Source organism: Colias philodice, chromosome 10 (assembly GCF_061535455.1).
Source record: "Colias philodice isolate Cphi_HAF_F1 chromosome 10, ilColPhil1 Martin Lab GWU primary, whole genome shotgun sequence".
Classification (NCBI taxonomy): Eukaryota; Metazoa; Arthropoda; class Insecta; order Lepidoptera; family Pieridae; genus Colias; species Colias philodice.
Window position 1 is genome coordinate 4,975,391 of NC_143095.1, and position 14,524 is coordinate 4,989,914.

The 14,524-nt window shown below is 34.1% G+C and overlaps 1 protein-coding gene across 5 annotated transcripts in view; it reads right to left on the reverse strand.

Annotated features, from left to right (window-relative positions):
- Positions 1-3,570: 3,570 nt before the first annotated feature.
- Positions 3,571-14,524, reverse strand: part of Vps13 (vacuolar protein sorting 13C) — a 39,930-nt gene continuing 28,976 nt past the window's right edge. For all 5 annotated transcript variants that reach the window (XM_089699915.1, XM_089699914.1, XM_089699912.1 and 2 more), the window contains 8 exons: positions 13,782-13,891; positions 13,436-13,631; positions 12,704-12,853; positions 12,013-12,102; positions 10,870-11,039; positions 6,865-6,991; positions 6,368-6,493; positions 3,571-5,031 (listed from right to left, as the gene is read on the reverse strand). In XM_089699915.1, the coding sequence (XP_089556041.1) occupies positions 4,834-5,031; positions 6,368-6,493; positions 6,865-6,991; positions 10,870-11,039; positions 12,013-12,102; positions 12,704-12,853; positions 13,436-13,631; positions 13,782-13,891 (1,167 nt within the window). In that variant the 3' untranslated portion in view covers positions 3,571-4,833. The remainder of the gene's footprint in view (positions 5,032-6,367; positions 6,494-6,864; positions 6,992-10,869; positions 11,040-12,012; positions 12,103-12,703; positions 12,854-13,435; positions 13,632-13,781; positions 13,892-14,524) is intronic.

Sequence of the window (14,524 nt, forward strand, 5' to 3'; positions counted from 1 at the left end):
ACTAGTAGAAGTTAAATGTCTAATTCCGGCAAAAGACATGAATGCGGAAGATGCGGTTAAAAAAAAATTTAATATTTGAAATACAATGCAAAAAATAATACTTTTGTCATAGATAAGAATCATGACTATTTTTTCTAAATTCAGGGACAACTAAACGTTGCAGAAGCAGAAGTCTGCTTATTTGCTGTTTGGACTGGAGTGAATAATTCGTTAAAAATAGAATATATAAAAAAGTATGTAACGTTTAGGCAAAATAAAATGATGGACCATTATCAAGATTTTACATAAATTGCCTACTGTCAGAATTGATTGATTCGAGACTTCAGCATTCGATGCCCATCAAGGACCCATCCTATATCATTCAAGCGATTGAAAAAAAAGAGATAAATCCAGTGCAACCGATAAAGCATCAGAATGCTAGCAAAAGATTTATTAGGTTTATCAATATAAATCTATATATTACACATAATATAATAAATCTGTAGAAGACGCGAAGACTGACATCCGCGCGGACGGAAGCTAGTCAGAAATAAATATCTTTTGTTTTCATTTGCGTATTTTTCTATTTTATAATTTTTTAACACAAACATTACATTTTTTTTATTATATACAAAATTTGTTTATCCGTTTTATTAGTTAAACTGAACAACTTTCACTAAGGGCCGATTTTTCAATGCTTGGATAAAACTTATCCGTCCAATAAAGTATTACACTATAATATTAAAATGTCACGTAATCTGTCAAATACGGGCAATTAGAATACGTTTTTAAAATGGTAGTTTTATACATTATTCGACGAATATAAGTTTTATCCAAGCATTGAAAAATCGGCCCTTAGAAACTTAGGTCGAAAAAAATGTATAGAGTTATGCATTTTGTATGGAAAGCTTATTTTTTTTATATTTCGTCCAAATTTCTTTATAAAAGTTGATCAGTTATATAAACATGAAGTTGAAGATATCAATAGAAAGTATTCGCAAATTTTGTGTACTGTTAAAAACAAATCACCCGGTGTAATTTTCACGAAAATTGTTTCAAATTGTCATTTTTGGTACTTATTACGAATATTAAATTATGCATACGAATGATTTAATTTTTAAAAATTAAGTGGAGCAACTTTCCCTTAGTACATTTGTATTTTTTACATATAGGATGACAGGATGCATTTGTTTGCACTACTAGACCAAGCCCTTAACTACAATCTAAAATTTTGTTGAATTCCAAAGAAATAGTGACTACCGTGACTATACCTAATTGGTATGTAGGTAAGAGATACACTCTTTTCATTTTGTATTCTCCTCCTAAGCAATAAGTTGAAAGCGATAAAACTTAATAAAGCAGTCGTATACCAGATTACACTTGCAGACAAGACTTTCATTATAAAGTGCGAATAAGTACAATAGAAATTGACCAGTGCAAACAGACGAGCGAGCTTTATTCTTTCACTGAGAATTATTTCTTATTTAAAAAGTATAAAACATTTTCAAGCAAACCTCTCTATCCATTTGTATAATTAAAAAGGATTGCTTCTTGACTTCGACTTAAATAAATTATTTTATTTTATCCCTCATTCATTTCATTATTTTTTAAATATTTTTCGCTAAATAAAATACGTGCTTCTTTCAAAGTTTGCAAGTGCCCAATACGGTTTTAAAATATAATAATTTGGAAAATCCAAAAGTGCACGCCTCATAATTTTTTTTTAATAAATATTTATTAATTATTATTTTTGTTTATTTAATAACAATTAAACCACATCGAATCAGACCCTGAAAAATGAAAGGGTTCTATTCCTGAGCATACTCAAGCGTAAGAGAAAAAAAAAGACTCGATTAGTAAAGTATTTCGGTCGCTATCGTGTTAACAAGAAAAAGGATCCGCACATACAGACACACGGACGTCCAAGACAGAACTTTTTTAAACTGTTTTTTAACTAGTTTAAATAACAAAAATGACATCAAAAATATCATGAACGTTAAAAATAGTGTTTTTTCTTAATATGTGTGTGTATGTATGATCTTACAAGTGCAATGTATGATACATAAAGACATTTTAAGTTTGAAAAATCAGATGTTTTGCGCGAAGTGACAGTAGTACCCACCTCAACGCTTCGCTTATGAGGCGTGCAATATCGAATTTCAATGATATACAAAAACTTATTCAATAAACTAAGAATATTTATATGTGAACTTGTGGTATCCATTGAGAACTTAGGACGATAATGGAAACAAAATTATACTTTTCCATTTGCTTCTAGTTTTATTATATAAAGTATAGACTAAGTAAATATGAAATAGATGCAGCCAAAGTACTAACTATAACGTAGCGCACACTGCACAGGTTCGAGCAGATATCCCGTTTCGTCCTCATCAATTGCTTTTGACATCACTTCAGAGCTAAAATAGTTAACAGAGTTATCATTAAACCTATATAAATATATATTTCAAACTCTACTGGCGTACAGCTTCCTCTGTACTAAGATTAGTAAGTATATTTGTAGCAAATAAACTTTAAAACTACGTGACCGATTTTGAAAGTTCGTTCGCCAGCAGAAATCTATGTTGTTTATCTCTTTATGAAAAAGGCTATATTTGTAATTCTTACAAACCGAGGAGAATCCGTACGCAGCTGCTATTACTATTTGAATGATAGTGTCGAACCCGAATAGCACAATATCCTATTAGTGCACATGGCTTTTGTCAAGCAAAGATGACGACAGCTGTCGCGACTGCTCGGGGTTCGTTAACAAATCCACTTTTCCTTTTGCCGTTCCAGCTCAATGACTTTTTAATCCGGTAAAGATTTTTATACCAACGTATCTAGTGAAGCGTGGAAGGCTTCATAATAATGTAACAGATTTCCTGTTGCTCGAGGGTAATAAGTATTTTTGCCAAGGCATCACGACTTTTTGTAACTTACAAGTTTTTTGTTTATTGTCATACAATTTATAAAATTGAAGTAATTGTAAGATCAATATGTAACTAGAAATAAATTTAACTGTAAAGATAAAAAAAGACGTGTGGCACTCGGGGACTGCCGCAGTAAAGCTATTGCATGCTATGCCTTCAAGCCACACCTCCAAGCCCGTCGGAGTGGGGAGCGTGAGGTTTTTCGTTACGGAATTTCTGGATTCGGTCCCCGCGCTCAAGGCCCGCGATAGAAGCTTTGCAATAGCTTAATTAATTTTATTAGTCTTAAAATACTTATATTATTATATGATTATAAACATATTAATGATATAATAATTATATTTTTTACTGATTTACTCCAATCAAAATGTGGCTATTATAACTCACGGCACTCGATTTAAACACTCCGGAGCTAAACGAGTGCTAAAATTTAACGCTCGTAAAGTCCATCGTGCTGGAGACATAATCTGTCATTCAGAATATCCCTTTTATCGTTCGAATATAAAACCCTTTACAACTTGCTTTGATTGTTTCACTAACACGTTTATACGAATTCGGTTTATGACGAAATTTCATTTATTAACGGACATCAAACAATCATAACCTTAGGTAATTGTATTATTTTCGTACATAACTATTTAAGTTTGAAATAAAAACACACTTTAAGTTACAAATACATTTATTCAAAACATTTAAAGATACACAAAACAAATTCAAAATTAGTAACGTGCGTAACAAGTAAATACAAAGTTTTCAAAAGAATTTAATACAGCAACGTAAAACGCTTACAAAATATATGTATTACAAAGTAGTATAAATCGCTATAGGAATAACTATAGGGCTGAAGTAAACAGGCAATTTCGATATACATCTCAACGACACAATAGAAGAGCATTATAACGAGTACATAAAATCAACACAAGTCATTAAATATTTTATTTTCCTTAAACAATATAATCCATTAAGGCACTGGTATCCTGCTAAATCCATGGGAACAACAATACAACTTGACCAGTACATTTTTGAACTGCAACAATTTCATGTTAAAACATCCTAAACTTAACAATACAGTTCTGGCCAAGCTCGCAAACAAAATATATTATAAAATATGCAAGTCGTTGGTATAACATTTGTACTTCGTAGGTGAATGACAATTAAATTGCAACGTATTTATTTCATCTATATGAGTTAGACATTGGTCTATTTAGCACGTAACATTTCCAAAATGAATCAATATTAATGTGTCTATATTGTTTCTTGCCAATATTTTTGGCAAAATTGTAAAGCGAAATACGCCATAATGATAAAAATGTTTATAAAAAAGTCTTTTTCACTGATTAAACCACCATACGCAAATATCAAACACTTACATAGGATTAAACGCGGAAGACTAATAAAAGAAAGCTATTATAAATGCAAATTGGAGAATCCATTGTATGCAAAGGCCGACAAACTTATTCTGTTTAAGTACCATGTTTAATACAATAAATTTTCAATCTACCCACAGAATAAACAAAAACGGGGATTTGCGCTTTGTACATAAATTATCATAACCTAATGTCACATTATTGAACTGCCATTACAGTCGGATATTAAGTAGATGAATACTTCCATGTATATATACAACAATAACAAAAAAGTCTAGTCTATTGACTTGAAAACATGTAAATAGTAAATTATTTCAACTCCAAGAGCAAAGAGGGGACAATATATTTAAGGTCGATAGGTATCGGTTTCATCTCCAAGAGAAAAAGGGGATACTATAATAAAGAGTCATAATAAAGATTCAGCGAAAGCCCCTTTGCGTCAAATGGTGCACGTTAAAGTGGTAAGCGAGTGAAAGCAGCGCGGTGCGAGTGTCGAATACAAGTAGAAAGAATTGCGCCAACCATTCCGTGGGCGTTATTCTTTCTACTTCCTCATGTCAACGGGCGGCCATGAGGCGCTGGCACTGCGCTAGTAAATACTTTTTCTGCTGCTCATCGTACAGGAATATCACTTTTCCTGAGCCAGAGCTAGGGAACATTCCGAGCACCTTCCTCTTGGCTGTGGGAATGTATACACCTTTGTTCACAGCGGTTGGCACTTCTGGGATTTCCGTCCAGAGGTATGTCCATACGATCTGTTGGCAAAGAGCTTTTATTACTTTACGTAGTAATCGCTGCTTTAACGATAGGAACGCCTGTTGAGCTTTTCCTATTCAGATTTTTTTTTGTAAGTAGGTACTACTTTATTGTACATTTTGTACATATTAAAGATTAATTTGATAGATACCTTTTTGCTAGCCTTCCTACTTTTTGTTTCAATACCCATAAATTTGGAGAGGATATTTGGTAAATATCTGCTCTTTAGCCAGGCTATACGAAATACGTCAGTATAATAAATTACACGAAAATCCGTGTATTGTTCACAATGCGAATATACAAAGTTAGTTAATCGCGCATAAATTATGCATGCGTTCACTATTTCACTCGTAAGGCTTTAATGACAATAATAATAAATTAATAGCACACTAATACAATTTTATCCAGTGCCAACACATACCTCCGAATAAAATTATATTATTGACTTGTTATCAGAAGCCAATATTTATTGTAATAAAGCTGTTTGTCCTTATTTTCCGTCGAAATAATTAACGATTGATCTCAAATATTTAGGTGTAAATTCAATGGAATATTTATACCAAATTACGGGGTGCGGCGTCGGTCGACACCGAGCACTCGTTACATAATACATGACTCGCGGTAACCGAGATAAAACGTAACTAACTTGTATTTTATCTGATTGCAATTTAAGTTTGCAATCCTATTTTTACGTACCTAGGTAAAAAGAGAACAAATCTACTCAGACGGGAACAACGTAGCAATTCTCTAATTAAGAAAATAAGTATATTAAAGCAACAAATTGGAAACTGTCAGAGAAAATAAACGCGAAGTTGAATTTAAACATGTTTGAATTTTGCATTTCGCTCATTAATATGATAAATCAATTCATACGAAAAATTATTGCACATACATCGAACTATTTAATATTAAACTGAATTTTAACTTACATTTTGTAATGTTATAGAACTGAATTATTCCTAGAACTGGTTTATAATTGATTTTTTATACATTGAACAAACAAACAGTTCTTTAATTTTATGATTACTAAAATTAACTTATTTTTATCATTGGAAAGGATAATTAAAAAAAGGGCAATTATACCCATTGTAATAAAAAAAATCTACCAAATTATTTTGTTTTTATTTGCAACGTTGTATCCAGCGTCGCAATCATTTTTTTTCTCTTTAATAAAATATTTATACATATAAACCATAAATCCTTTCTTAGCGGATGCCTACGTCCTAACATCTACCTGCATGCCAAATTTCAGCCCGATACGTCCAGTGGTTTGGGCTGTGCGTTGATAGATCACTATATCAGTCACCTTTGAGTTTTATATATATAGATACATACCTGCCAGCCACCAAAAACATTATTCTTCTCTAGATACAGCAGCCGCTTGTCCGTGCACATCACCACCTCCTTGGCGGGGATCACCCACACGTGCGCTTCGTACGTGTCCGTACTCACGAATTTACCCTAAATTATATTACGATTTCAAATAAAATAGCTAATTTTTATTGTCAAATAATTTATGTAAAAAAAGTTTTTATCGTAGTAGACCACTGTCTAAAGTACCCCGAAACTTTTGCTTTACAACTGTAACAGGCTGTTGGTGTTTTAATCAATGGCCATCCAAGTGGATAATTATTGTATTTGACTAATTAATTGTGTTCAAAAATTATGTTTTAATTTCAGATCTTTTAATACAAAAACGACGTTGTATATGCAAAACCCAACAATTTTTTTTTTAATACTGTTTTTTATAACATTTAATAATAAAGACGACAAATTTTAATAAACAAATATGCACAATAATTAAACCTCGATACAAATCAAAAACGCATTACCTTTTCAAGTTCAGATAGTAGCTTGTATCCTTCTGCGTGCGATCTAGAATACGGCCTGACGCCCGCATCGGGCGGTAAGTAGCGAGCCGCTCGACGCTTCGTCACTTCTTCCGACATATCTGCTGCCCTGTTTGCATGTGTATAGTTTAAATAAAGGAATATTACTTGAGAATTATGTAATTTTCAAATATATGTCACCCCCTATTATAAGACTCAATATATTGTCTGCATTATATTCACTAATAATAAAATAAGTAAAAAGTCAAATTAGAGCATAGTTTGAAATCGTTTTTACTAGGACTATAATTGGGATGTTCAATAAAGAAAAACGTATAATTTTATTTAAAATGAAACAGGAATATCGCGGACGTCAAGTTCACGGAGGAATTAACGGCAATACACAGCCCTTAAGCCGACAACACTTTGTAATCAAAATTCGCATGAATATTTAAATTCGTACAAACGATTGTATCCCGGAATGTTCACAAATAAATACAATTGAAGGGAACGTTTATTTAAAAATAAGTTTAATTAATTCCAACTAATCTTCAAAACAGCAGGCTCGATTTTGATGGGATTTATATATGTATAGCAGATATTTGGTTATAATGAGTAAATTAGGCAACTTATATTTCAGTCACATAAATGAAATTGAATTATGAATGGTCTATTATTTCCATAATATGTTACCGTTATCTTCCGTATTTATACTGAATACACCTTTTACGATTCATGTCATCACTACAATGAACAAACTCTAAATTTCTCACTCAATTTTAGTGTATGGCATAGGATGGATTGTTTATAAATACATGATAAGGTATGTAATAGGGTAGTGAGAACAACACAGTGTATGATATCAAGGTATACGATGGTTAGGTAGAGGGTAGGACACGGCAAATGAAGACCAAGTATACGGTGGTTCGGTAGTACGACGCGACATATGACGACAAGATGTAATATGATGATGGGTAGTATACACGGTATTTGAAGAAGTAAACGATGATTCGGTACTAGGATACGGCATATAACTGCCGTATATGATATAATAATAGGGTTGTGACTTGTGAATAGAACACAGCATTGATATCAAGGTACATATATAATGAGTAGGACACTACATATAATTTACGTAGTAACTATTGAGTAATCTATGATTTAATGGCAATATACGATGGATAGGACCTCTTGACCGAGGTGAGCAGGGTGCTGGTGAAGTCGACGAGGCCGCCCGCGGGGCGCAGCAGCAGGCCGAGCGCGCCGGCCGCCAGCCCGCGCGCCAGCCCGCCCAGCCCGCCCGCCGCCGCGCCGCGCACCGGCCGCACCACCACACCCCGCACACCCTCCACTACGCCCTACGTCATCATTCATTATTGAAGTGAAAACTTCTTTAGCGGCGTTGAGCACTTTTTCTGTAATGGGTATAAAATCTTAAACTTGCGTCAGGACACGTGACCTGATCGAAAAAGCGTAAGACGGATACCATTCCAAAATATCAAACATGCTCAACGTTAATAATCAAGTTTTCACTTCTGCCGGCACTCCCGGAGTGCAACCCGTCTTTTTTTTTCATCATTCCAGCCTTTCAAGACGTCCACTGCAGGACATAGGCCTCCCCCAACGATTTTCAAAACGACCGATCACCAGCAGCCTGAATCCAGCGGCTGCCCGCCACTTTGATCAGGTCGTCTGTCCATTTACGTACGTACCATACTACGTACTAATAACTAACTTTTAGTAATCCGTGATATATTGGCAAGATATACACCGATAAGGATAGAATACGCCCTACATACCATATATTATGACGTACAGCAACCCCAGCTTGAACGAACCCTGTCTATCTAAATAAATAACTTCAACGTCTCAGGTTTTCGCTTAATAATGTAATTCGTTTCCTAATTCTAAAGTGCTTCCGAATTGAAAATACTTGTTCAAAATATGTACCGTCGAATATTAACTTTATTAACTGAGCGAGCAAATAAGCTGCGCCCCAACATATTTTAAAGGTACTTTTAGTGGTCCCAACCAATTTAGTGCGATTTGTTAATTCATTTTATTTTTCTTCCAATTGAGATTGAAAATTGTTCATTTGATGAATCACGTGAATCATCAAGTCATTTATCTATTACATATTTCTAATTCATTATAATAAGGAAAATACCAGAAGCACATTAAGAATTCCATTTTTTTACGATACCACGTTCCACTTCTATATTTGATACATGAGGAAAATATACTTCATAGGTCAAGCAGGATCTTTATATAAAGCCGATATTTAAAGATCTTCGTGACTATGGAGTGTCCGCATGGCGAAATTAATTGTGTAATTGTATAGATATTATGACCTTTTATGTCAATATGCAAAGTTAATATTATCTGTAATTTCCAATCTTAGTTTTATTCGTTAAATACCAACATCAGTTTTTCAACCTCAAAATACATCCCGGCCGTAATCTCACAAATACCAGAATTATTATATTTCACAAGTTCTAATATTTCGATATATTGCGTTTAGATTATAAATAAACCCATAACATGTTATTCAAATAAGCATTACAATAATTCAGAATCGAAAACTGAAATTTTATGGATCAGAAGTCTCCCGGTTGTTATCACGGATCTCGATCTATGCATAAAATATCTATCCTATTACTATAACGAAGAGCCAATTCGTATTAAATTGTTAACGAAAGCATTTATATATCCTTCGAACCAATTACTATTATTGGCTCAGACGAACACCCAATTATTGTGAATATATATAAAAATTGTTTTGCTTTGAATAAAAAGTGATTGATCAAACTATTTCCTCAGGCTATTTGGTAAATTAATGTACTAAAAGAAGAATTGGATTCGGGTGATAATGAAAAAATATTTCTGATAAACAATTTAAGTCAGGACACCATGATTTCGAAGGTAACCTTTAAAAGCTTTCGTAAATATAGAGTAGCTGTACAATGATATGTAAATATCATTGTACAGCTACTCTATATTTACGAAAGCTTTCCTAAATCACAATTATTATGGAAATAATGGACCATTACAGCGTTAGTGAGATTTGTGCGACGCTGGTGACATGCGAAACGACACAGTTTATGATAGTAACATATAAAATCAGTCCGACTACTAAATGACGATAACAATAGTCAACACATATCATAAAATATTTTATGTACCCATAAATCTAATAAAGCATTCTGGCATACAATCGTCTCTGTTATAAGATGAATTCAAATGAAGTTATTAAAATACATACATAACAAAATATTGATTTTAAGTCATTAGTTTAAAGTTTAGATTGAGCTTTATTTTAGAAGCGAACATAATCCATAAATATAACCACTTCACCTCCCAATTATGCTCATTGCATTATTGGATTTTGATCTAAATTTGGCATAGCTCATTAATTATTGTTTATTTCAAATTATTCATGATACATACCTAAATATATTAAATTACGCCCTTACCATATCAACCCTTAATTATAAAACGTTCAATTAGATTAAAATTATATATGAAAGTTTGTGAGGTATTTAATACGTATATGTATATTGTGACTTTTGCAGATAAATGCAGATAAAATGTATGGTTAATAAGATGATAAATTACGATACTATTAACACCATCAAAAAAGGTAGTATTATGATTAATTTGAAAAAAAAAGAATTATTTTAAAAATTATGTTCACTTTTAAATAAAAATAAGGTTCGAACAAACTCTGTAAACATGATATAAAATAATAAAAGTCATACCAACTAAAACATTAAAGTCTGTATTAAGAACACAACAAACCCCGTATAATACAAAGCAGCTCAAACTTAATAATTGACTTCAGTAAACAATTATAAAGCGCAGCGCCATCTGTTTAAAAATTCTCATCCCCTTCCCACAACCTAGTAAAACAACAAACACCACGACACGGAAAGCAGACATGAAGTAGATAAGCAGACGCAAGCGTGCTTGAACAAGCAAAACAAACAAAGCAAGTGTGTAAGCGATCACCTCTTGACGGCATCAAAGGATCCGGAGGCGAAGTCGACGACGCCCGCGGTGGGTCGCGCCACGAGGCCGACGGCGCCGACGCCGAGCCCGCGGAAGAACCCCTCCACGCCCTGGTCGCGCGCGCCCTCGAACGGCTTCGTGAACACGCCCGTCACGCCGTCCACCACGCCCTGCACAGTGCACCCGTGCTTACACTCATCCAGACACAATCATAGAACCTACTCTCTACAAGTATGGCTGCTATATACCTGGATAGATGCCCTAACTCATAAGCCGTATTTTGGAACGTATTACCGTACTATACAAACAAGCAAAGAGCTGTGTTAACGCACGCGCAACAGAGATACGCTCATCTACACAATACAAAGGTACGGAGACATCTTCCATCGACAAATTTCAATGTATTTGTTGCACAAAATCTCACACACATCTTACAGACACGAATAAATAAATACTCTCAACAAGACCATGCGTGTATGCGTATACGCGTATGCGTAGTAATATGTTCAGAAGATGCGAGCCGATGGGTCGATCTTCCTCTGTCTAGCCTTTTCTATCCGCGTTACCTATTTATTTTCACCTTATAATATACTAAACGTACTTGTAAGCATATATAAAGATTACAATTTTTAATAATGAAAATGAAACGGCCATATCATGAAATGGCCTTTAACTCTTAGAAAGAAAAGAAAAAGAAAAACCTTGAGTACCGTAATTATTCTAATGAAGTAGGTTATGATTCTTTTTTTTACAATTTATGTAACTGTGGTAGATTATTTACTATGGTAAAAAGAAATCACTTTTGATTTCAGAGTTCACTCGAATTTTATAAAGGTCTTAGTAATTTAGTATCACTCCGCCCACTTCCACATTTTAAATCATTCATGGTGACACACGTCATATTGATAAAATTGGGATGGATGCCTTTATTTTCCTTTTTTTTAGTACCTACTGTTGCATTTCATGAACGGCTACGAACGAAATTAAAAGTATAAACGATAGCTTTTCTATAAATATAACAATAAATTTACAGAAATATTATATTCGTAATTTACTACGTAATACCAATACGCTCTAACATATAACAAAATAAGTCTTGGTAATATTAATACAAAATAACATAGAAAATTACGTTTTTCTTACCATAACAAGACCCTTGCCACTTCTAGCTAACCCTTCTTGTAAATTGGCAGGAGGTTTGTTAATGTTATCTCGACGACGTCGTTGGTATTCCTAAATAAATGAAAATAATGTTAATTACAATTTCTAAAAATGAATTTATGGGAAATATAGCGACATAGCGCGTGCATTTACGATACTGCAATTGCCTTTTTACATTAAAGGCAACTATGAACTGTTTTTAAACATTTAAGAGGTTATTATTGTCAGTTGAAAAAAATAAAGGGCAGTTATTTTAAGTATCGGCAGTAGGTAAATAAGTTAAGTTTTTTTTTTAATAAGGATTAACTAAAATATGTAAAAAAAAGTTTTGTATTTATGTTTGTGGTCCTGGGCATATATGCGAGTGCGTGTAAATATATAAGCACGTTCGTTTGCCTGTGTGAAAACGTATGTTTGTGCTTGTTGTAAACCTATGCGTATGTATGCGTGTCCGATGCCATTTGCACATATGTGCGCCTTTGTTCGTAGCGCGTGCGTGAGCGTGTCTATGCTTTTTTTACTGTCGATAGGGAAGTGCTTGACCACAATCTCGCCTGACGTAAAGCTAAGATGGTACGCGCTTCCCTAGAAGGTATCTGTTCACTCTACGCTTGAAGACCTCTTCACGTATACTGTATACGTGTGTATGTGTATCGTGTGCACACGTGCTCACCTTATCCAAAGAAAGCGCGGCGAGTCCATGTCCCATAGCCCCAGTTATACGCGACACGGCCCCAGCGGCCCCGCCCACCGTGTGCCCGACCAGCGACCGCACACCCAACATCAGACCCTCCGCGAACTCACCGGGGCCTTGGATCGCGCCCTGTTTACAACCGATTTTATAAAAAAAAAGACGGGTTGCACTCCGGGAGTGCCGGCAGAAGTGAAAACTTGATTATTAACGTTGAGCATGTTTGATATTTTGGAATGGTATCCGTCTTACGCTTTTTCGATCAGGTCACGTGTCCTGACGCGAGTTTAAGATTTTATACCCATTACAGAAAAAGTGCTCAACGCCGCTAAAGAAGTTTTCACTTCAATAAAACTATTTATGGTATGCTGATCAAAGTTTTCATAATTTTTGTAACCGACTCGAAAGACCATAGATAAAATTATGAATTAACATTTTTTCTTAGTATTAAAAAGTTACTGGTTCCTTTCCACACCACAATTGAGTAAATAAGGTCAAGATCAGAGCTGATTTATATTGATGATGAATAGTCAAACGTTTTGAAACTATATTGTAAATTGTTTTTCCGTTGAAAATTCACTTCATATTCATTTTTTTTTTAAGGATCAAAACAATTATTATAACTTTTCTAATTACATTTTCTTATCAAATCAATGATTGAATATAACAATGAATTAAGTATCTATAAATTAAAGATAATGTTAAACAACAAACCTGGAACGGTTCATAGAACAAATCTTCGACGCCCTTCTTCAAACCAATAACAAGTCCATATGGATTGCCGATGACGTCAAGTCCGAGCACCAACACATACAACTGTTTCAGAGCTTGTCCCGTGTAGTGACTCTGAACTTGGCTGATTAGTTCCTTTTGGGACAGGAACTCGTAATTTCTTTCATAATATGATAACCTGCAGGCAGATTATTGCATCTGGTTAATTTGTATGAATTTTCACATTTTATAACAAGCCGTAAATTCACTCGAATCATAACATTTTTGACGTCCTAACTTTGTATAAAAATATAAGTGTCAATACTCGATATCATATAAACATACTCACTTGAATACAACATCGTTCATGTCTGTAAGCGTGACGCCGATGCTCTGCAGCACGGTGCCCACGAATGTCGGCAGCTGGCTGGCACCGCCCAATGAGAATGATACGTGTACCTACACAGAAACGTTTGTGTCAAACTTGCTTTATCGTGTATAGTTTTAGAAAGTTGTGTATCGTAGGTATAGTCAGGTGTAGTGGTAACTTTATCATACTGATTTGCATTAAACTTGTTTTATAACACGGCTTTACACGAAATATTTGTGTCAAACTAGCTTTATCATACGGCTAAACTGAATATTTTATTATGCCGGTTGTTGTATACAAATTCAAATAATCATTTTTATTTATTATTTATTTAATCATTTATTGTACCACACCATTTAATATTATAATGTACAGTATAATATACAGGGTGTCCCGCTTTCGGTATACTAATCGCGAAGGGACTTGTAGTTTTGCATACACTGATCACATAAAAAATACTTAAATAACAAAATTACCCGAAAAAGTTTTTGCTAAATTTTTCCTTAAAATCCATGTATTCATCTCTAGCTTCGCGCAGCCGGCATATACCGCTTCGCTAATGTGAGTATTTTGTCTATGAAAACATAATCTAAACGATAGCTCACATGCGGGTGGCAAAGTTGGGCGGTTTGCTTGTTGGGGGTGTACACATGGAATTTTAAGAATTCCTCTATTTAAAAAAAAAATGCATCTGGAATTTTATAATTATTTTTTACGTACTC